Source organism: Neurospora tetrasperma (genome assembly GCF_000213175.1).
Source record: "Neurospora tetrasperma FGSC 2508 unplaced genomic scaffold NEUTE1scaffold_1, whole genome shotgun sequence".
Taxonomy (NCBI): domain Eukaryota; kingdom Fungi; phylum Ascomycota; class Sordariomycetes; order Sordariales; family Sordariaceae; genus Neurospora; species Neurospora tetrasperma.
In genome coordinates, this window is record NW_009799099.1 from 5,642,814 (window position 1) to 5,665,608 (window position 22,795).

General features: G+C 53.2%; 8 protein-coding genes across 8 annotated transcripts; 4 read left to right on the forward strand and 4 right to left on the reverse strand.

Moving 5' to 3' along the window:
- Window positions 1–4,270, reverse strand: NEUTE1DRAFT_77655 (uncharacterized protein; the record flags this gene model as incomplete). Its single annotated transcript, XM_009850296.1, has 2 exons — window positions 1–3,433; window positions 3,492–4,270. The coding sequence occupies 2 exons, from the start codon at window positions 4,268–4,270 to the stop codon at window positions 1–3; spliced, it is 4,212 nt and encodes a 1,403-aa protein (XP_009848598.1).
- A 2,829-nt stretch (window positions 4,271–7,099) lies between these two features.
- Window positions 7,100–10,262, forward strand: NEUTE1DRAFT_36433 (uncharacterized protein; the record flags this gene model as incomplete). Its single annotated transcript, XM_009848852.1, has 3 exons — window positions 7,100–7,162; window positions 7,253–9,719; window positions 10,054–10,262. 3 exons carry the CDS (start codon window positions 7,100–7,102, stop codon window positions 10,260–10,262), a joined length of 2,739 nt encoding a protein of 912 aa, XP_009847154.1.
- Window positions 10,263–12,136: 1,874 nt separating this feature from the next.
- NEUTE1DRAFT_108030 (uncharacterized protein) lies at window positions 12,137–12,523 on the forward strand (the record flags this gene model as incomplete). The annotated part of the gene is made up of 1 exon (XM_009850297.1): window positions 12,137–12,523. One exon carries the CDS (start codon window positions 12,137–12,139, stop codon window positions 12,521–12,523), a length of 387 nt encoding a protein of 128 aa, XP_009848599.1.
- A 799-nt stretch (window positions 12,524–13,322) lies between these two features.
- Window positions 13,323–14,455, reverse strand: NEUTE1DRAFT_108031 (uncharacterized protein; the record flags this gene model as incomplete). Its single annotated transcript, XM_009850298.1, has 3 exons — window positions 13,323–13,636; window positions 13,968–14,069; window positions 14,266–14,455. The coding sequence occupies 3 exons, from the start codon at window positions 14,453–14,455 to the stop codon at window positions 13,323–13,325; spliced, it is 606 nt and encodes a 201-aa protein (XP_009848600.1).
- A 944-nt stretch (window positions 14,456–15,399) lies between these two features.
- NEUTE1DRAFT_34114 (uncharacterized protein) lies at window positions 15,400–15,855 on the forward strand (the record flags this gene model as incomplete). Its single annotated transcript, XM_009848741.1, has 2 exons — window positions 15,400–15,643; window positions 15,779–15,855. 2 exons carry the CDS (start codon window positions 15,400–15,402, stop codon window positions 15,853–15,855), a joined length of 321 nt encoding a protein of 106 aa, XP_009847043.1.
- A 28-nt stretch (window positions 15,856–15,883) lies between these two features.
- On the reverse strand, window positions 15,884–17,721 carry NEUTE1DRAFT_58975 (uncharacterized protein; the record flags this gene model as incomplete). The annotated part of the gene is made up of 2 exons (XM_009849094.1): window positions 15,884–17,399; window positions 17,571–17,721. 2 exons carry the CDS (start codon window positions 17,719–17,721, stop codon window positions 15,949–15,951), a joined length of 1,602 nt encoding a protein of 533 aa, XP_009847396.1.
- Window positions 17,722–18,708: 987 nt separating this feature from the next.
- On the reverse strand, window positions 18,709–20,052 carry NEUTE1DRAFT_116156 (uncharacterized protein; the record flags this gene model as incomplete). The annotated part of the gene is made up of 3 exons (XM_009850299.1): window positions 18,709–18,990; window positions 19,059–19,285; window positions 19,390–20,052. The coding sequence occupies 3 exons, from the start codon at window positions 19,820–19,822 to the stop codon at window positions 18,847–18,849; spliced, it is 804 nt and encodes a 267-aa protein (XP_009848601.1).
- Window positions 20,053–20,733: 681 nt separating this feature from the next.
- On the forward strand, window positions 20,734–22,650 carry NEUTE1DRAFT_77663 (uncharacterized protein; the record flags this gene model as incomplete). The annotated part of the gene is made up of 2 exons (XM_009850300.1): window positions 20,734–22,500; window positions 22,597–22,650. The coding sequence occupies 2 exons, from the start codon at window positions 20,827–20,829 to the stop codon at window positions 22,648–22,650; spliced, it is 1,728 nt and encodes a 575-aa protein (XP_009848602.1).
- Window positions 22,651–22,795: the final 145 nt, after the last annotated feature.

The window sequence follows — 22,795 nt, forward strand, 5'->3', positions numbered from 1 at the left end:
TTACTCAGCCTTCTTACTCGTCTTCGTCCTCAACTTCATCAACGCATAAACCATCGCATAACTGCTCGCCACAAACACACACACAATCCCCGCATCTCTCCACCCATACCCATAACTCTTCAAGTTGATCGTCTGCAAGTAATCGCTACCCGACGTATACTGACAAACCCTGCACCCCTCGGTCGCGCTCGGGTTAATCAAGTTCGTCGCCCGTCCCATGCCCATCATGTACCCCTCCAAGTACTCGGCGCACGTCGTGCCATTGGGCGGGTTGAACACGGCAAACTCCTGGTCACGGCACTCAATCTTCTTGTCCCAGAGGTTAAACACCAGCATGGAACCCATGAGGTAGTTGAACGGGTTGAGGTAGTAAATCCAGTAGCGCCAGAAGACTTGAATCTGCTGGTATGGCACGAGGACACCGCAGAAGGAGACGAGGATACCGATGACCAGGGGGTTAGCGAGCGTGGCGAAGATGGCGTTGGGCGCGTAGGCGGCAATGAACTGGCCGATGCCCGTGTAGACGAACTCGTACATGAGCATGACGAAGAAGGTGCCGCCGGCGCGGGACGAGGCGTGCGGGGCGCCCGTGGTGTAGTACCAGCAGGCAAAGTAGAGGACGGCGCAGACGCACAGGTAGGGGATCTCGGACACGACGAGGCCCGTGACGAAGGCGATCCAGCTGTACATTTTGGATTTCTTCTCGCGGGCTTCGAAAATGTTGCGGCGCTCAATGAAGAGAGGCTGCAGCTGGGCGATGACACCGGGAGCGACAAAGATGAAGTTGAAGATGGTGAACAGGCGCATCTGGAGGTCCGAGACGCTGTCGCCGATCATCCAGAAGGAAAAGCCGTTGAAGAGGGCCGAGCCAATGTGCAAAGCGAGCTTGTTGTTGATGTAGTCGGTGTTGCGGAAGAGCGAGATGTTGTTGCGGGTAGAGACGATCTTGAGCTGTTCCAACAGCGGCATGGCGAATTCGTGTCCGTCGTCGAGCGTGCCGGGCGGCTTGGAGGCGGCGTCGTCGATGATGCGGTCGAGTTCCTCCGTCATGGCCTGGTGCTCGGGCGACTCGAGCCAGACTTGGTTCCAGTCCTTGCCCTTGGAGAGGGAGCCGGAGACGACGTCGATCATGTGCTCGGCCGGGTTGGTCTCCTCGGGGCAGGCGGCGCCGTACTTGGCAAAGTAGTCCTTGACAGTCTGGGCGTTGTCACCAATCTCGCCAAAGTAAACGGTCTTGCCGCCCTTGGCCAGAAGCAAGAGAGTGTCGAACTGGGCAAAGAGCTGCTGGGAAGGCTGGTGGATGGTGACGAGAACGGCCTGGCCAACATCGGCGAGCTTGCGGAGGAAACGGACCGTGTTGTAGGCAGACTGACCATCGAGACCAGAGGTGGGCTCGTCCAAGAAGATGAGAATGCTGGGCTTGGCAACCAACTCAACACCAATGGTGACGCGCTTGCGCTGTTCGACAGAGAGACCAGCACCAACGCGACCAATGAGGGTATCGGCGAGATCGTGAAGCTCCAAGAGATCAATGATGGTGTCGACGTACTTGAGCTTCTCCTCACGGGGAATCTCACGAGGCTGACGAAGAAGGGCAGAGAACTCGAGGGCCTCACGGACAGTGGAGAAGGGCTCGTGAACATCAAGCTGCTCGCAGTAACCGGCGGAACGTTGGAAGGAGACAGGAAGAGGACGGCCGTCGACGAGAATGGAACCCTTGATGGTACCGTCAGTCTTACGCTGGGCCAAAACATCGAGAAGAGTGGTCTTTCCGGCACCCGAAGAGCCCATCAAGGCTCCCAGCATGCCAGGCTTAACCCAACCATGGACATTGTCCAAGAGAACGCGGTCACCAGAAGGAGTCTTGACGGTGTAGGTGAGGTTCTTCCAGGTAAAGACCGACGTGTTGCGAACCAACTCCTTGTCAGAGTCCTTGGCCTCGCCAGCGCTGGCCTCCTTGTCGTAGACAGTCTCCTCGCCGCTGCTGGTAGCACCGGCCTTCTCCTCATCGTTGTTCTGGATGGCCTTGACGATCTTGGCCTTCTCACGAGGGATGAGCAGGGAAGGACCGCCTTCGGAAAGAGGACGCCACTTGCTAGTCGCAAAGATGGTGATGCCGACAAAGAGGACCCACCAAGCCCAGATGATACCAAAGTTCCTCCAGACGTGAGAGTGGCTGTAAGAAAGAGATTTGAGATAATTGTCACCATAGACAATGTTTTCACCCTGGATGGCACCACCGACACCAGCGCAAGACTGATGGTCGAGATCAGCGTAGCCAGGGCCGTTGGGGACCAGATTGACGCCGACGCAGGGAATGATCCTGTCGTGGAACTCGTTGGACAAGAGAGCATCGAATGAGTAGGCCATGGGGTTGATCCAGTAGATCCAGCCGAACCAAGGGTGCATCTTGGGCTTCTGAATCATGTAACCATTGTACATGATGAGAGCGGAAATCATGAAACCGGAAACCTTGGAGGCGGCATCGAAGGTCCTGAATGCAGCACCGATGGCTCGGAAGAAGGCCGTCATGCACATGGTAGCAGCGATGAGAATGACCCAGTAGGTAAACCAAGCACCGGCGTCCATGGACAGGGCAACCATGAAGTACAAGACAATAGACCAGACAGTAACCTGCAGGATGATGACGGGGATATCGGCAGCAACCTGGGCAATGCAGAAGGCGGCAGGGTGGAAGAAACCCATACCCTTTTGCTTGAGCAGAACGGGACGACCAGAGAAAGAATCCGTGACTTCGGACATGGACATCAGACTGTTGTGGAGAAGGGAGAAGAAGAGGGCACCCGACTTGACGAAGAGACCAGCAGAGTTATCAGGGGCGTTGTAGAAGAGGGAACCGGCGATGAGGGCCTGGGCCAAGGTAGAGCCCTGCTTGATGAGGAAGGTTGGCTTGTCGCCGAGGACAATCTGATACTGGCGAGCGATACAGGCCTTGACCTGCTGGAAGAAGCTGACGGTGTAAGGGCTGTCCTTTGCGAGATGCTTGTCCTTCTCAACAGCGACACCTTCCTCAAACAACTTGGTCTTCTCCCTGGCCTCCTCGGTGGTGGGATAGTTGTACTCGGCGGTCATGCGAGGGTAGATGTCGGATTTTTGGTAGGCTTCCCTGAGTTGGTCGGCGTTGCGAGGGAAGGTCTTTTCAAAACCAGAGCGAACCACTCTCTCGGTGGGAACAGTGATACCGGTAAGGTAGTCGGCAACGTTGGCACCCTCCTGGCACTCGAAGCCGAGGGCCTCCATAAAGGGGCGGGCCTCCTTCATGGGACCGTAGTAGACCTCCTTGCCGTAATCGAGAACGAGGACCTTGTCGAAGAGATCGTAGATACCGTTACTAGCCTGGTAGAGGGTGACGATGGTGGAGAGACCCATGACATCGGTCATGGCGCGGATGCACTTGGCCCACTCGAGAGCACTAGGGATATGTTAGTCTGATTCTAGAGTGTTTGATGAGGATGATGGGGGTAACCTACGTGCTAGCATCCAAACCACGGGTAGAGTTATCCCAGCAAAAGACGGAACCACGAGATGCCATGCACTCAATGATGGAAACACGCTTGCGTTCACCACCAGAGACACCGCGGACGTACTCGTTACCGACCTTGGTGTCCTTGGTATGAGGGATGCTCATGGCCTCCAAAAGGAAGTCCATGTTCTCCTTGCGGTACTCTTCCGGGGAGGCAACGCCATCGGGGATCTTGTAAGGAATGTTGAGGCGGGTCGCAAAGTCCATGGTCTGGCCGACAGTAAGGGTGGGGAAGAAGACTTCCTCCTCGTTGTTCATGACGATCTGGCCGCGGTACTTGTGAGCCTCCTTGGCGTTCATGGAACCAAAGTGGACATCACCGTTAACGGCAACATAGCCTTCGCGCTTGTTGGCCAAGAGGTTGAGAAGGGTGGTGCATCCGGAACCGGGACGGCCCAAGACCAACAACATCTCACCGGGCTTGACACATCCATGGCTGTTGTCGAGGATGGTCTTGAGGGGGGGCTTCTGCCTTCCTTCTTGGATCTTCTTGGGAATGTTGAACTGAGATATGACGTTTTCCTGGATGGCGGCGTCCGAGTTGATGACCTGGACGGTAAGATCTTTCCACGTAACACCCAGCTCGCGGGCAGGGATCCCCGAGCTTTGCTCAAGCTCCTTGATGGCCTCAACCTTGTGTTTGAGACCCCATGTGCGGTTATCAACAGCGTTTTCCTCTTGTGCAGAGGCAGCACTGCTGCTGCTGCTGTCGCCTTGAACGCCCATGGCGGATGGGTTGGTGACCGGTAGTCGGTGGTCGGCCGCTTTGAAAAACAGTGGTGGTGAAACTTGTTGATATCAAAAGGCAAGGTGGTGATGATGAAATTTCGATGGAGGGGGTGGGTATTAGGGGTTGAATATATGTATGTATTAAGGGTAATATTTATTTGAACTGAAGAAGAGAAGATCAAGAAGATGATGGGATTAGGAAAATGAAGGGGAAAGGACGTATTTCTACACCTCTCTTGGATACCTCACAGTATGATAAGAAGTCGGAGCTCGGCTTTTGTGTGGTGGACACTCACCAACGGCGAACAGCCGTTTGTGGGTTGTTTGATTCCATGTCGCCGCGGCGCCTGCTTACGAGATTCTCGGGAAGTGGAAGCGGCGGGAGGATGGGGGACAGCTGAACGGAGTGCTGTGATGGGAGCTAGCAGCACGGTGTGCCTGGATCTTTTGCCTTTTGCGTCTATCCTAGGCTTGAGAACGTGTACGGGGTGGATCTGGGATCCATGACGGAGATTGATAACAAAGGGCGGCCGGCCTGACATGGAAGCTTCGATGAGAGCTCGAAAGGCAGACCAATGATGGTGGGGGCGGCTTTTCATCATTTCGCCGCTTACCTAAGGCATCTTGCCGGTGAAGAAAACACGAAATATCCACTTTTGGAGGTTCAAGGGTTTAAGGTTTCTCCTCGATCGGGCTGACGAGCTCCGACTTGTGGGACGCGGCAACGGGGAGATGGAACACTGCACGCCGCTGCTGTTTTGAAATCCAATCCATCTTTCAGCGGTCGTTTCTACATGAGGAAAGAAAGCATGGGAGATCTCTGTGCCTACGTGGACATTGGTAGGATCGATATCAGAGGGGACCTTCAACGCAAGGCAGACCGTAGGGGGCTAGGCGATAACAACACATACTCCATCGACGACGACGACGCAGAGATTTGTGAGATGAAAGTGCCAAGATCGATCTCTGGATCCAAAGCCGTGGTGGCGTCGCGACCAAGTGGAGCAGAGGACGGTTCGGCGGGATCGAGGGGAATCGGAGGGCCCTATTTCCAGATATTTGGTTGGCTGGAAAGACGATGTCCAGACAGACCCCGGCTTCGTCACAGTAAATCCCCGCTTAAGTAAGCGGCAAAATTGTCCTTCTTGCTTCTCAGTCTCGACCCGGACTCCGTAGAAGCTTTTGATAGAATGTGCGAACTGGTGGAGATACGGAGGGGCGCAATGTCTAACGCCGGCTACACACGAGGTTGCGGTGTCTGTCTGTCTGTAACTGGAGGTCAGCAAGTGAGCCCTAAGCAGGCCGGCAGATCCGGAGAGCGGTCTACAGTGTAAACGGTGAATGAGTGATTGGGGAGCGGCAATTGCCGTGAAGTAGTGATTGTGATGACTGAGCATTTACACTACTGACCTCTTTTCATGATTGTGGAATGTGAATGAAAACCGAGAAGCTGAACTTTCACCTTATTTTGGGCATATCGAGGTGATGGTCCGTGCATCGGGGAAATGGCAGACCCCGCTCCGACTTTTCCATACGGCGTCCCCCCCCCGGGCCACTGAATCGGATCCCGCCCACCCGCCGCGTCCATCGGTCGTCCTTCCATCATCAGCCCGCTGAACTCTGAAGAGTGAGTGAGAGTGAGTGAGTGAGCCATCAGTGTTAGTGGTACATAGAGGTAGGTGGTGGGGTACTTAACAACCAGCACACTGCAATGTTAACCACCGATATACATACGCCTTGAGTAACTGACACCTCAATGAAGGCGATAAATAAGCTACGCATGTTGTCCATTGGTGATTTTGCTATCTGGACGTCTTTTCTTTTTGTCTAGTCGAGTGGAAAGTAGGTATGCTTGGTGTCGTGGACAAATCTACAGGCACGTATAGGTATGCCGACATGTTGGTGAAACTCGGGTAGTGCACTAACAATTATTCCAGGGGCTCACTGCGTGACACGTCCGTCGGTCTGAATCGGATCCGACCCGAGTTTCCATGTAAAATGTCGGAACTCAAGTCCGGATCGAATGGCTGACTGACAGACAGCCGAATGATAACACTACAGAAGGGGAAAAGGAAGGAATAGAACAGAATTGATGATGATGATGATACATGGCTGACGAGTGATGACGGGAGCATGGTCTTCCTTTGTTCTTTTTTTTCCAAAAAGAGTTAACAGTCCCGGGAGAGGCGAGGCGCGTGCGAGCACAGTGCGGTATACACTACACTCGAGACTGACGTTAACATTTCCCCTCCCCCCGGACGCCGCCATGTGTTAGTAGCAGATGACGTGACGGCCGCTGTCTTACATGACATAACCAGGCAATTCACATCAATCCCGTCTGTTTTCGGTGTCATGAAAATTTCGGAGCTTCCACTATGTTTGTAAGTCTGCAGGTCTCGACCAAAACAGCATTTGATGCTCCTTCGATCTGTTTCAAACTGGCTCGACCAGTCAGTCAGTCGACATCATGGACCCTGAAACTCCTCTCTTGTCTTTTTTTTCAGGGTCTGTCCCATAACATCCAGTCCCTCTGGCCCGACCGAGTGGTCGTGAGGAAGTTGACGGACTGAGACCGCATCCGGATGTACTCGACACATTCCAGGTTTATTACCGACACTAACAGCACTGCAGCTTAAATCCGCTGACAAACCGTTAGTACAACACAACATCCACGCCAGCGTCTGACAAACCTCAACGGCGAGTACCTACCTGCCTTACCTGGTATCGTGCAACCAACCTGTCAAGCCGTCGCCAAGGTGCCACAGGCCGAGACCCAAGTACCACTGATCCTCTCCATCTTCCCGACGCCATCAGGCTTGACGCGCAATGACCTCCCCTCAAACAAGGCAGAAGCGGAAGAGAGCATGCGACTCGTGTCACCGGCGAAAGGTGTGTATTGGATAACCTCTACTGTACACTACTACATATTGCTTCCATCTTACATATACATATACTTACTTTGTACACTACCTACGCTAGATCCAATGTGATAGCGCCGATGTGCCCTCGTCCAACTGCAATTGGTGCCATCACCATGGCATGACATGCACCTTCAATCGCCGCTTGGTCGGACGAAAAACGTGGGCTCGGAATAGCACCAACTCAACCACAACCTCAACCCCCTCTGCCAGTGCCGGCCCTTCCTCCCCCTCCTCGGCTATCGTCGACGTCAGTCCGGGTATCGGCCCCTCTTTCTCCGAGCCCCGTCCCCCTAACGCAACCCAACCTCAGCCGCATCCGTCACCACTCCCACCTCACCCACAATCACTGCCACCCCTGGCCGCCCATCTTGGCATCTCGTCTAGGCCAGTATCGAACCCAGATCTCAGCAACTCCTACCATCGTCACTCATCTTCTTTCGGTGGATCGATCGACGACAAGATCCATGCCCAGCACCTGGACCCTTACCATCCACACTCGCATTCATCCTCTGCTGCCTCAACTCCTCCTTCAACATCTGGCTTTACTCGTCCAACCTCCCGTTCTGGTCATCACACCTTTCCATTTTCGGTTCATCCAAGTTCCCTGTCCCGCACCCATTCCCCTCACGGCAGTGTCTCCTCGGACCACACATACCATACCCCTGCCCAGTATCAACATCAACATCAACACCAACACCAATCACAACAACACCATCATCAACAACAGCATCACCACCACCACCAAGAACCAGAACAAGTCCACCCCGTCTACACCCACTTCCCCGTCCCCAACCCCGGCTGCGGATCCTACTTTGGCAAGCTCCACTTCGCCGGCTACCACTTGGGAGAAATATCCTCCTATAACGGCATCCCCTTCTTCTCCGAAGACGGCCAAGCATGGATCCGTTCTCGTACCGGTCAACAGGCCTCCTTCCCGGCCATATGGGGTGACATTCCCCCTTGGCAGACGCGGCCCAGCGCCGATTCGGGTCTTCTCTGCAAGGTGGCAGAAAAGCCCATAGAGCAGATCGAACTCCCTGATCGCAAAATCGTCGAGCAATATCTCTCCTTCTTTATAAGTTCCGAATTCCGGCTGGCGTTTCCGCTGGTTGACCCGGTCCTGTTCAAACAGACGTTGGATTTGGCTTATGCACATGGGCGAGGGGACAGGAATGGGTTGGGTTTTGAGCACATCACCGCCAAGGCGTGCGTGTTTGCTTTCCTATCGGTCATTTCGCTGCTGGAGGTCGAGAGGACGCAGAGGTTCCCGGATATCCCCAACATTGATACGGATATGATGGCTGCCAACGCGCAGATGCTTTTGCCGCTAACCATCCAGGCGCTGGATATCACCAGTCTACAAGCGTCTTTTATGCTCTGTCTGTACCAGCTCTTCTTGGGACAGGTCCAGTCATCAGCTATGCTTTTGGCGCTCGCTTGTCGGATCATGTTCATGCTGGGCGGACATAAACTGTCTAATGCTTCCAGGCTACCAACTTCAGGGTCTGGTTCAAGGAGTGGGACGACCACACCGGCTTCGGCCCCCGTTGATCTCGCAGACCATAAACGCCGTCACCTCCGCAGGCTCTTCTGGCTCTGCTACAGCGTCGACACGGATATTTCTCTCCGAACAGGCCAACCCCCTTCGATCGACGACGACCACTGCGACCTCTCCTTACCGCCAGGCTACCTCGAAATCCAGTTCCTCGACCGTCGCGAGCTGGAAATCCTCAAGGAACGGCACTTTTCTTCCTTGAACTCCCACCCCAACTCTTATCCCAACATGCCCTCCCCTCCCCCCTATCCCTACAACCAAGGAGCAGGACCATTCGGTTCTAATAATCCCTTCAAAGCCCCCGGTGGTGCTCCTCCCACAGCCATGACATCAGCACCCCAAGGACAACATGCCCCTGGATTCGGACATCCCTCCCTTGAATTCCCCTACCGCCAAATAGACGAAACCTCCGTTCCCGCTTTACCAGGCGACCTCCGCCTAACGCTCATCAAATCCAAAACCTGCAAACTTCTGTACTCCGCCTCCGCCCTGCGCAAGTCCGACGCCGAGTTGCTGCGAGACATTCGCGAGCTAGACGACGAGCTGGAAAGGTGGCGGCTATCCGTGCCTGAATGGTATCGGCCTGCGTTGTCGCTATCTAGGACTTCACGTGAGGGTCCTCCTCCGCGCGGCGGGGATGAAACAGGTACATGGTCATCTCATGGATCTGGACGTGCCTCTGAGCTAGATGAACGGGGACAGGGACAGGGATACGGACAAAGTCAGAAGGGCCACGGAAAGAGTGCCGGTTACGACCCTACCACCATGTCGGCAGGCGAAAGCGTTCGCACCATCATTATCAACCTACAGTACCACCACCTGGTGGCCACCATTCATCAAGCGACTGGTCGCTGTAGAGCGTGGCAGAACCGGAGCTCGGTGCTAGAGGAAAGCAGCATGAGCGCCGCGAGGACGGGGGAGATGCTAATGGAAGGCGTCAGCTCGAGTTTGGCGCTCAGTGTAGAAGCCAGTCGATCGACACTCATCTACCTACGCTCCGTTACGCGCGCCTTGCTGGGTGAAGCGTTCTGGTATGTCTTTCTTTTTTTTATATCTCTAATTCCTGCGCACCCGTACCACAGCTCTTCTCCCAACCACCACCGTTTTATCTACCTACTCCCAACCGCCATTTTACCTCTATCTACCTCTGAGGTATATACCTTCTCCCAGCCGAAACTAACAATGCCAAAGGGTCATAATCCTCTACCCAATGTCAGCAGTCATGACCATCTTCTGCTCTATCCTACTTAACCCGCTCGATCCCCAGGCCGAAGACGACCTGAGACTACTGGAATCCGCTCCAGATTTGATCAAGGGGATACGTATCCGTCGACTGACGCATACGGAGCTGTTGCACTTGAAGACGGTGGATGAGTTCATGGGGGAGTTGATGAGGTTGGGTGGGTGTGCGATTCGACGGGCCAAGGAGGAGAAGAGGGAGAGGGAGATGAGGGATTTGGAGCGAAGGAGGATGGGAGGGTTGGGGGGGTATAGGGTGCCGGAGTTGTTGTGAGTGAGGGTAGTGGGGGGGTAAGACGGCGAGAGGGATGGCGATGGGGAGTGCTTGGGGGTGTTGGATGGAATACCTGTAAGGACTGTGAAATGGCTCCCTGAATCATGTGTGTCAGTGTAGATAAGTGATAGTGGATATATTGGGGGCGTATAAAAGGGCATTTCGGGATGGGGGGGTTCATGACCGCAGTGTTTTTGGTTTGCTTCGTTGGATCTGTACAGGTACAGGTAGAAGAGGTCATACTAGGTATTTGGACGGAGGTACTTGCATTTCACTGGTTGAGTTCTCCTTTATCACTTCGTCATACCTACCATGTCTTGTGCTAACAATGTCCGCGTCGTTCATTGTTCATAACTGGTATCATTGGATCAAGGTGGTGTTCTGTGCAACCTTCACGCTTCTTGAAAGAAAAGGAGGAACAAGTTCCTGAAAGGGGCAAAGAAGCTGAAGAAATGTTGACGGACATAACCAGCCGTCCCAACAAACGCTCAGTTGGTTAAAAATGCTCCTGTGACAACGCTCCGTGCGTAGTGTACTATTGGTGGGCAGACAGTCGGTCGGTGTGATGGTTTAGGTGCCATCCTCGGGTGAGGCGTCACTGTTTGCTTCAATCACCTCACCTAGGCCATCCCGGTCCGCGACTCCGATCACAAATCATTTTCGTTACAAGCCAACTCCTCCCTTTCTTCTTCTTCTTCGCTCGCTTAGGTTCCAGTGTTTATCACCTCTAGATATCTGCGGCTGGATGTGCTCATGACGTGGGTGGCTTGTCCCAGCCGTCTTCTTTCATGTCACGGGTGCTAGAGCAGCGGTAGTCCAGGCGCGGTTGTCAAAAACGGATATACAACACGAACAACGAAATACCTTATTCACCGGCTTCAGACACGGCTCGTTGGGTTTATGTTTCTCGACCCCCGATGTAGCACGCGCTCTGCTTGTGGACCAACATTAACTAGGTACCTCTTAGGTAGGTACCTACCTTACCAACGAGAAAGAGGAGGTGAAATGCACTAAACGAAGAAGGGCGTTTGAGGTCATCGACAGTTACGACTCTTATGACGAGATGGCTGAGCTTTTGTGATTCTTTCCATACCACTAAGCAGATCATCGATCATCGCCTACGAGACGGTCTCCTACCTACCTAGTAAGCAGTCGGCAATGGCATCACGGCGAGATAGACCGAGATGAACCAGGGGTCTCTTGAAGATTGTCGTGTCGGGTGGGAGAGACTGGAGTCGGACTTGGGTCTCCAGACTCGTTGGGGGAGCATGGAGATGTCTCTGGGCGGTTTAGGTCTTTGAGAAGACGTCGCCAACACTCAGCTGACAGTGTCTCTTCGATGTTGTTATCCCTTCTTTGGTAAGTTGTTCGTCCCTGTTGGTGCTTGCTATGTGTTGACGGTCCGTTGTAGGTCTTTGTTCACTTTGAGAGGAAGTGAAGCGCAGAATGTTTCCCATCGCCAACTGCCCTGGGCTTGGGCCGTCTTTGGTGAGACGTTTACAACATGAAAGGAAAGGAGAGCCTACTGGGTTTTCCTTGACTGACTCTGAGATGGAGCAGGAGATGGAGAATGGAGTTCTGGTACCTATGAGCCAGAACTGACATATAAAGCTGTTGATGGTCTTCCGATGGAGATGGTTTCTCTCAGCATCAGTTCAATCAACGCTGTCTAGCACCCAGTATACCTTCACCAAATCTTTCTCATTGCGAAACTGGCAGGAACCAAATCCCCAGCCCGTCAAATACCACTACATCAACATTCACCCTCCCTCTATCTCTCAACCTCGGCCCAAAACCGACGCACACCTGCACACAGCAGTGATCATCCCCACACGCTACCTCTATCAACAATCACCAGTCTCAAGACAAAAACAATGTGCCACTGGCTCGCACGATACCGCTGCTTGTGCCGCTGCCTAGTCGGCTCCGCAACTATTTGTCCCGATAGATTGAAATCCGCGCCCTTCCTCGCACTTCCCGAGGGCATCAAGGAGCACAAACTCAATGAGGGTTATGATCCAGCCAGCTGTCCAAACCTCAAGAAGACCGTTGATATCCACGAGGAGGGTACTTTGCTGGACAGCTGCTCGGCGTCGACCACCAGTATCTGCCCCATTTCAAAAATGGGTACGAGCAAAGGCTCAAGATCGGTTGATGAATCCAAGGTGGAGGCCATTATGAAGAGAGATGATCACGGTACGGAGGTCGCGTTGCATATCACGATGTACGACCGGGATGCTGCGCTTGCTAAGGAGAGTTAGGTATGTCCTGGCTTCCATTGAGTCGAGAATTAAGTAGGTAGGTACCTTACATGTAGGGTACCTGTGGATCAGGATCCAATTGGGGTCTAGGTAGATAGTACATGGTCGTGGCGGATTGTTCAAGGTCATGGATGCCCAGTTTCCCGGTAAATGGGAAGGTTGATTTTGGGTAACGAAATGAGATTCGGTCAAAGACAGGAGGATACAGAAGTAAGGAGTCTTTACCTAACCTGCAGGCCAGGCAATCGATTTTGGTACTTCTATCAACCCAATGCTAGAGGTAGTCGTAGGTAACAACCAGATATTCGAATATTGTTTTTTTTTCTTTGATCCCTTTGTAGTTCCGTAGTGTGAATCCAAGGCTTACATACAGCAAGTGTCAGTTGTGGGAAAACCAGGGAAGAAAATGGATCTACCTGCCCCTGGTAGCAAAAGAGCGCTGAAGGAGAAAAAACAAAGAAGAAGCAGAATACTAACGGCAAACAATAAACCTTTAAAAATACCTAAAATGACAAATCCAGGAGGCCAAATATACCTCTACCACCTCTAGGGGTAGTATCCATCTACCTACTTGCAAATAAAAAAACATCGCTCTCATCCCCAACACCACGTAACTCACAACCATACATCCACCCGGTCCATCAATCACGGAACTAATCAAGCACCCCCTTTGCTTCCATGCCCCTGTCCTTCCTATCTTCCCTCATGTCATCACCTGCCCCATTACCTCTACCCTTTCCCCCCTCATCCCCAACCCCATCCCCCTTCTCTTTTCCCTAGTATAATCACTAAGGTACTTCTACCACTGCGGCATATCCGGCGGTGCCCCCATCGACGACCCCTTCCAGACATTCGCACCCCTATCCTTAGCCTTACAATCACCACACATATCCACCTCTTTCGTAGTCGTCTCCGTCGTCTGCCCGTCTTTACATCCACCAAACGCCAGTGGTTTGGCCGTGTGCTCCGCTTTGAGCACTTCGTAGCAGGTGTTTCGGTCGATGTCGGATTGGACGAGGTTCTTGCAGTGGGAGCAGTAGGTTTCGTTGAAGGTTATTGTGCACATTTTGCTGGGGGGTGGGACTATATTGGGAATGGGAATGGGAAGGGGGGCTGTAATTGGAAGTGTGAATGAAAGTGGTAATAAGCTGGTTACTCCGGTGGCTTGGTGATGCCTTGATTGTTCGTTGTATTGTTCGGGCATGTTACTTCTATTAAGTATAGGTTGCGAGTTTCTTGCCGCTGCTGCTTTTCTGCTTCATGGTTGTGAATGGCGAGGGTTGGTGAATCATTGAGTGTCAGGAATTGAAACAACACGCCCCGGTAAGGTCGGGTCTGCGTCCTGCAAACGGACTATACCTTCATAATCCAAAGATGGACAGAGGTGACTGCCAAGGAATTTGAAAGTTCTCAATCACCTGCCTTCCTTAACTAGGTACCTTACCTCTATGTGTCTTGTAGAATATACCTCTACAATCAAGTCCTCGCAACCAAAACCCATCCCCTTCATTCCAACTTCCACCCCCAACGTCACCGCACAACCAGCCTACATCCATCCAGTCATTACCAATCATAAGAACCAGAACCAATTTAAGCATCATCCCTTTTCCTCCCTCCTCCCTCCTCACCTGCTCACCTCCTCCTCACCAGCCCTGCTCCTCACCTCACCTCCCATCTCAATTATAGCGCACCCATCGCCGCCGCCTTCCACGCATCAACCTCATCATTTATCTTTTTCTTACATCCATCACACATCCCTTCCTCCTTCGTCTTCGTCACCGATGTCTGGCCTTCTTTACACCCCCCGAAATCTAGGGGATTCATGGTGAACTCGGAGTTCCAGACTTCGTAGCATTTACTGCGGTCGACCTCGGATTTGATCAGGGTCTTGCAGAGGGAGCATTTAATTTCGTTGTAGGTTACTGTGCACATTTTGTGGGGGGTAGGGGGTGGGCTGATGGGGCTTGGTGGTCTGGTGGTGTGGTGGTGGTGAATGGGGGGTGGTGTGGTGTGAACAGGTAGAAGTAGGTAGAAGGAGGTAATAACTGGGAGCTTTTCCGGTGGTTTGCGGTGATCGAGGCAATAAGAAGATACCACCTGACCAAGGGCGTTTATTGTGCCTTGTGTTGTGTCGTGTTGTTTACTTATAGTAATGGAAGGCTGAGTTCCTTATCCTGTCAAACTGCCCCTGGTTTGTTTCATGGTCGTGAATGGCGAGTGCTGGTGGATCATTGAGCGTAAGGTATTGCTAACTATACGAGCAAGGCCAGGTCTGTGAATGGGCTATGTGATCCCAAGATGAAGCGAGACGACGGCCCATGAATCCAGAAGCTCTGGTCTGTCAGTCTGTCAGTCTGTGTCTCATGGCGGCTGTCTTAACTCGTTTGACCTCAATTAATAGAGAGAGGCTTGTCAGTGTGTAAAGAAGTTGGCACGAGAATGGTACCTTTATCCGATAGTCCTGAACGCGTTGAGGAAGGGATGAAAAGAAGAAACATAAGAGTTCGTTCCTCAATAGCACTCGCTAGAGGTAGTCGTTATCGGCTATACCGTTGACACGACTAGGTAGGAACATCAGATAACAGAACCATGGGAACCGCGTGATAGATTTTGTACGCGTGCTTATTCAGTCTGAACTCAACGAGACGAGGCTATTGTGAAGTTCTGACAATAGCACGAAAGCATGTCGATTACTCCTCCGACAAGTTCACAAGAAAGCTATAAAGCACCCTCTCAAGAACCCTCAACTTTGTCGCTCTCTTCCAAGAACACTTTTTGACCCAAAAAACCAAGAACCGAGCAAAGAAAGCGCACCTAGACTTTCACTCAAAGAAACACAACACAAGCAACAAGCTCTGCACTCACAAAACAACAAGATGTGCACCAAAAAGCAATACCTCTTCGTGGTCTGCGGCCACACCGAATGGTGCGAGTCTCAGTGCCAGACCAAGTTGAAGCGCACCTTGATGAACCCCAAGGACGAAAAATACCCGCCGCCTTGCATCCCTGTCACGGAGGTGACCGACCCCATCAGGCTGGTGGGCAAATGCAGCACTTGCCGCCCCAGAACTCGCAGTGCCCGCAGTGCTTTCGGCACTACCAGTGCTACCAGTGCTTCCGGTGCTTGAAGAACGAGAGGAAGCCCCAGGAGAGGGTCCAGATGTGGCACAGTCTGGTACCTAAGGAATGATGGGGGATAAGAGGTAAATGCTTCTTGAGGACTGGTAAAGTAGAGTTTTCCTAACATTGTGACAGAAAGGGATGCCGAGGGAAGTTTAGAAGTAGGTTGCCGGCTAAGGCTGTGGTGGAAGAAGCTGACATGGACTTGGTAGGGAACACGATGCAAAGACGACGACATGGACAAGGAATGCGATGGATGAACAACATACCCGTAGATGTACTTCCAACAACAACTAAATCTTGCTCTAAGCCTTCCTCCTCTTGGCAGAAGGTTCATCCTTCTCCTGACCCTTCTCCTTGATCAACTCCTTTTCCTGCTTCTTGACCCACGCCACAGCCTCCCTAATAATCCTCTTCTCGCCCGCCCTAACCCACACAGCCATCTCCTTCCTCGTCGTCGGCCTCCCGCCCTCAATCCCCGCAAGAACCTTCTCATCCTCCTCCAAACTCGTAGCATACTGCCCCTCCCTCTCCTCCAACGCCTTCCTCACGCCACCCAACAAGATCTCCTTCCTCACAGTCTTATTCCCCAACGCCTCCGCCACCGCCCTATCCCCCGTCCCGACCACCTTCTTCACAGCCTTCAGGTACGTCTTGACCTGCTCCTCCAACTCCTCCGGCAATCCCATAAACTCCGCTTCACCGTGGACTTGCCCCTCCGAATCCGGATCCTCGCTCTGTCGTTCCAACACAAAACTATCCTCCCACTCTCCCTCCTCCTCCTTCTGCTCCTCAACCAACTCCTCGACCTTTGCCCAATCCACCTCCTTCTTCCTCCCCTTTATTCCCTCCACCATCTTCTTCAAGCCCCCTTCCACCAACCCCCACCCCACCTCCACCACATCATACCGCGCATGATTCGGCGTGACATAGCCATACCTTCTCAACAGCTCCGCACTGCTCAACGGCCCATAATAATTAAGAATCTCCTCCCCTTCTTTGATCTCCCTCAGCGACGTAGCTGTCAGGCACGCCTCTCCATGATTAATATGCGCATTAAACACCGCATCGGCATTGAGCATATCCGCCATGGGCACCATCCCCATCGTATCATTCATTCCCCCGATTTTATCCTCGACCCACCCATCTTCTTCCTCTTCTTCATCTTCGTCGTCATCCTCCTCCTTAGCCAAATCAAAAGCATACGCCATGATCGCCGACCCCATCCTATGTCCCAGCTTCAACAATTCCCCCTCATCCAACCTTTGTGTCTTTGGTGTTCCCGCAGGGTAGAAAACGTCTTCATTCTCTTGCACCACCTTGACGATTTTCGTGCGAATCATCTTATCCGCCTCGTCCTTGCCTACTTTGGCTACTAGCGCACTAGCTTGCAACTCGGCCAGTTCCGCCTCAGTCCAAAACATGGGCGTGTCGAACTGGTGCGGGAGAATAGACAAGTAAGGGGACCAATTTGAAGAAGAACCCTGGAGGTACTCGTGCATGAGAATCAGGATGAGTAAAGTCCAGGAGTCCTGGGACTGGGAGTCTTCCGCGTCGTCGTCGTCATTTTCGGGGGAGGGCGGCTCGTCGTCGGCGTCGGCGGTGTGGGAGGGGGATTCCTCGGCGACGGTGGGTTCGGCGGGTCCTTTGAAGAGGTGCGGGAGCTTTTTGGCGAGGGGGGAGGTGGTGGCGCAGAGGATGGAGGCGCGGGGGATGGTGAAGAGGGTTGTGTCGGCGGGGATGGGGGCGGTTGCGACTGGGAGGAGGGTGTTAGTGATTGTTTGATAGTGTAGATAGTAGAGGGGTGTGAGGATAAGGTGGTGAAAGTCGTGAGCTTTAAGTTGAGAAGGAGTGGATTGACATGAGAGGTGAAGGACACTTGGCGATATTTCGCGACTGGGTTGAGTTGGAAAGGAGAAAAACTCACTAATACCACGGCCGGCGCTCTTGTCTCTCAGATCAACAAGCTTGATGTCCTTGTGAAAGGTGGCGCCGGGTTGGCTTGTGAACCATTCAAGGAACTTTTGAGTTTGCTGCTCAAAGTCACCGGCGGGTACGGTATCCGTGGTGGTGGCCATGGCGGGCAACGGTAGTTGAATGAGCGAGATAATTGTTTGAGTCCAAAGGAATGACCAGTGATGTTCCGACAAAGAATCTTTGCCAGGGTAGGTGAGAGGTTGGAAAGTGGTGATTTCAGAATTCACCGTTCTGAGATGGTGAAATTTCCAAAAGGCCGAGATAACTCCAGCGATCTTCCGACTTGTTAGTGGACTTCTCAAGGGTGGCTCGTGCACATCTGACAAATAATGAGGGTTAGGGTTTCACTCGCTCCTCGACCGCCACGGTTAAAGATGCGCTTGACGCAGATAAACAAAGAAAAGGGGGTAAGACCATTCACTGGCTCTAAAAAAATGGACATAAAGCAAATACAACGTGTCATTTGCTTCATTGTGCCTTGTAGGTTGGTCCCCAAGTTGACAGTTAGTCCTTGCCTTATGGTGTTTCTCTTCGACTCTTGTGCGTGGTGCTTTCCCCTAACTCAAATCGGTTGTGCCCGCCTCAGGGAAGGTTGGAAAATGCTCTTGAAAGTCTGTTGCTAGCCGCCAATGTATACGATACCGCGCTTTTCCACCATCAGATACCGACATGTGTTGCCTTTAAGATAGGAGAGTGCGGCGCGGGGTTGAGTACCAGTGAGCAAGAACGTGTGTGAGGAACGCCAGAAAGTCCTGAAAGTGGTCGAGCTGCTCCGAGTGTGAAGATGGTCGATGGTTGTTGAAAGGGGGTGGAGAGTTGCTGACAATCGGGTCCTTTGAAGGTTGGCAAGTTACCGCTGGTAATGCGATACGTTATGGTCTGTCGGCTGTTGAATTCAAGCGAGTGAGATGTTTCTCTGCCGGCTCCTTCGTGGTCCGATGTCACGTCGTTTGCCTTCTCTGCTGTTAGCTCCACGGTTAGTCCATCACATGCAACACACTTCAGCACCCCCCGATGCTCAAGATGCAATGTCGCAGTCCTCAAGAACTTGATCGAACCGTCTTGCATGCAAACAATAATCATTCTGGACTCCGGCCCGCAGGTATGAAATGGGTATGCGGGATTATGCCAGCCTCTATGCCCATCGATATAGTACAGGGGTGTATACAATAAAGGGATGCTTCTTCTCTTTCTTCACTTTCTGTTTTCTCTCTTCTTCGCGCTCCTCACGCTCCGAGCCTCTTGAGGATCTTCTCTCTGACGATGCGCTGAGCGACAGCGGCACCCTTTTCTAACGAGATGGCGCCAATGATGGCGAAGAGGGTGGAGTTGAGGACGACGACGACACCGGAGGATTCGAGATCTTCGGGCTAAAGAATTACACAAGGTTTCGTGTTAGCAAGTAGCAAGCTCTGGGATGAAGACATGAGGGTGTTACCATTCTGGGCTTCCACCGCATGACGGTGAGCAAGCCAAAGTCGATGCCCATCCGTGCGATCTTGGTCTTGTCCATAATGTCTAGCGGTTGCGTGTAGATGAGCTTGTCGATGTTGGCCAGGGCGGCGTGGTTGTAGGGCGTGCGGCCGTACTTGTCGACGATGGGCTCGTTAAGGACGGGGCTGGTGAGAATAGAGCGGGTCGTCTCGAGGGCGATTATTTGACGGCCTGACAGAAATTTGTTAGCCGTGGTCTGTATTGTTGTTTCCGTCGCGAGATATCCGTCTCCCCAAATATTTCCTCTTGCGACTGAGACCACTGCCAGAACGTACCGAGGAAAGCCAGCCTTGTGTTGTAACCTCTCCTTCCGTAGTCGAAACTCTTGTGGGTGACGGCCAGCCACTTGGTCTCCTCTGATAGCATCCTGCTGCCGCCCTGGCCAAGGAAGGCGTCGTAAAAGGCATCCAACTTTGCCGGGTCGCTGTTGACCATCCACTGCTTGCGCCTGGGGTCCTTGACGAGGTTGAGGGAGAAACCGGGGCCCTTCATGCGCTCGGGGGTGTAGGACCACCTTGGCCTGGGCTGCTGCGAGCTGCTGCTGCCGGAAGCATCTTGTTCTTGTTGGACAGCCGACGACGACGAGACCTGGCGGGCGACGGGGACGGCAGCGAGTTGTTGGACAGCGACAGGTCGCCTAGAGCATTGCTGGGCAACAGTCTTGCACGTCGAGGCGAAGACGGAACGGGAGGGTGTGAGGGCGGCCATTGTGGTCTATTTTTTTCTTTTATTTTGGATGCGACTGGAGATGCGACCACCCGAGGCGAGACCGTGGAGATACTACTACGAGGTTGAAGGTATGGATGGAGATGTGGATGGATGTGACGGGGTCGTGGGGTAGAAAGAGGTCGAGGTCGGATGGGCGCCCGTTTCCACACTGGCTCGCAAAACACCACCACCAAAGATTCCGGAGTCCTTCAAGGAAAGATGTCGCGCGGCTGACTTATCGGCTCGGCGCGGTCGGTGCACAGGCTGAGTGGTTCGACGGGTCGCTGTGCGGAAAGTCCAAAGTCCCAAGGCAAGGCTCCGGGTCCGTTCGCGTGCCTGGAGTGGGACGGCAAGACGGGAATTTTTTGCGACCGATCGAGGGACGGGACTGGACTGGATGGACCCCTCGGCAGGCTTCGATACGGGCGGGCCTAGCTCGGGTGGTCTGTGCGTTGACGGATGGTCACTTCACAAGTACTTGGGTTCTCCAGACTTGGACTTTGGCTGTCGACTCGACCATTGGGCAATTCTCCAGGCTCAGTAAAGTGCGGGGCCTCAGTTCTCCCAAGAGCTAGCCGCCTAAGGTTAGCTTGACCTTCCTTCTTCCCTCCCGTTCCGTCCTGTTGCTCAAAAAGGTACATCGATCAGGTACCTTTGAGAAGAACTGCAAAGAGCAGGGGAAGCTCAGGTCCGCAAACCAATCGATTTACACGGCGCGGGCAGCCCTGTCGCGTCCAGGGCACCTCCACTGTTGGTTCAGTGCCTGGGGCTGTTAGTGCTTTCTTGTCGCGTCCCTTGCAGTTGGACTTCCTTTCATCTCTTCCCTTCTTCTTCCCCAGCACTGCTTTTCGTCAAACAAAAGGCTACCTACTCTTCCCCAAGGCACTCCATGCTCATCCATACCTACCTAGTCACCATGTGCTCTGGTCTGTGACCTCACTGACCATCTCAGCACCCGCAATTCCACCGTCTCCAAACGCGATCGCGACTCTTCCTCGGCCAAGATGAGCTCCTCCTCCAACCAGGTGAATGCTGGTGGCAGCACCACAAACGAACTGTTGGAGAAGCTTGCTTCTGTGCTGCCAAAGGACCTCAAGTTCTCGATCCACCACCTATCGACACCACCCACCCGCACCGATGCTCTCTTCGTACCTCCTCCGGGAGAGAAAGCCGACAAGACTTATTGCGAAAAGCACTTCCTCGCCCTTTCGATCGAAGCCCCCGTTACTGGTGCTGTCAAGCGGTCTTCCCCTGGCGCTGACGAGGCAAAATCGACCGAGACGGCAACAAAACAAGTTATCGCCTTCGCCATCGAGGTGTTCATCTTTACCACAGCCTTCCAGACAGTCCTGTTCGTCTCCAAGGCCGACTCGACCGGTTATCTCCATCTTCTCAAACTACCGAGAGGAGGTCCTTCTCCCATTAGCGAAGTCAGCTCGACCCTTGTATCCTACCTCATCCAACATCGCCGGCGAAAGAACATTGTCTCTGTCGTCAACCTCTTCGGCCGTGCGCAGAGCCAGTACCTCTTCCCAGGTAGTGGTGAAAACGACGGAATCGGGCCAGGCAGGGAGAAGCACATTCTTAGCGATAGGGGTCTCATCAAGTGGTGGTGTCGTGTTCTCAACCCGCTTCTGGAAGATCAGCGCAAGGATGATCGGGTCGCGGCTACCAAGGGATACCTCCTTGTTCCTGGTCTGGAAGAGCGGGACATGCGCGCCTTTATTCCGCGGACCGTCACCAGCGCCAACGACTGGGAAATTGGCCATCCCATGGAGAGGATATCCCACTATACCCAGAAATTCGACTGGGTACCACCTAGGTGTCTGATACCGCGATACCCAGACGACCCAAAGTCGCGTTACAGGGATGAGCTTGACGAGGAGTCTGCAAAGTGGAAGCAGGATATGGGGGCTTGGAAGAGCATTAGGACATTGAACCAGTTCTGGGATACCATGGCCTTCAGACAGGAATGCTCATCCGGGCGATTGACAGGGTTCATTTGGCTGGTCTTTGATCCCAAGAAGTCGGAAACAGAAGAGCAGGCGACACAAGCCACGACGGCTTCGTTCGCAACGTCGTTTGCATCCGCGCCACTCATGACCCCAACCGGCTCTTTCGATGCTTCCACCGCCTTCCCTCCTTCCACTCCACCAAAGCGTCGTGCTGATGTGCCGGCCCGTACGCCACAAGCCAGCCCACTCAAGGCCTCTTTCACAGCTGGAGAGATTACGAATTCTCAGCCAGACATGGCCAAGGAGACCAGCAAGACAGAGAAGGAGAAGAAAAAGAAGCTAAAAGGTCGCATCACGCCTCGTGTTCCCAAAGTCAAGAAACACCAACGGAATTACCTCTTCAAGCGACCAAACACCACGGCCTACTACCATTGGCCGACCGAGGGCCGTGGCGACCTAATCGTGGACGAGCATGACTACAAGCGCGTGGTGGAGCTGCTGCTGCAGCTTGATTTTGAGACGCTGGGCAAGGCTTGTAGTGCCACCAAGCGATGGATCAGCGAGGCTGGCATGGGTGCCAAATGGGGACATGAGGTTGTTGGGAGGCGGGTCCAGACCGTGACAAGTGCCACTGCTGACCGGGGAAGCGCAGCTCCAGTCAACAATCTGACGGGGTTGGTGAGGAAGAAGAAGCCGGCTGCTATTGAGAGTGGCGCGGCGGACGTAAAGACGAATGGGTTAGAGGACCCCTCTACCGAGAATGGGACACCAGCAACACCAAGTGAAGCTGTCAAGCCACTGGTGCTTGAAGCGCCCAAGGTAAATGTTCTGGGAGCTGGACTGATTAGGAAGAAGCCCAAAACGTCAGCTTAGGTCCTCATGACTACTCTTTTCTTTCTTAGTCTCTATGATACCTATTTGTATTTGTTTCGTTGGCATGATACCTTTTCGGAGACAGCGGGATGGCGGAAATGGGGATGGGGTCAAATGGATGGGTGTACATAACAAGCGGACCGTG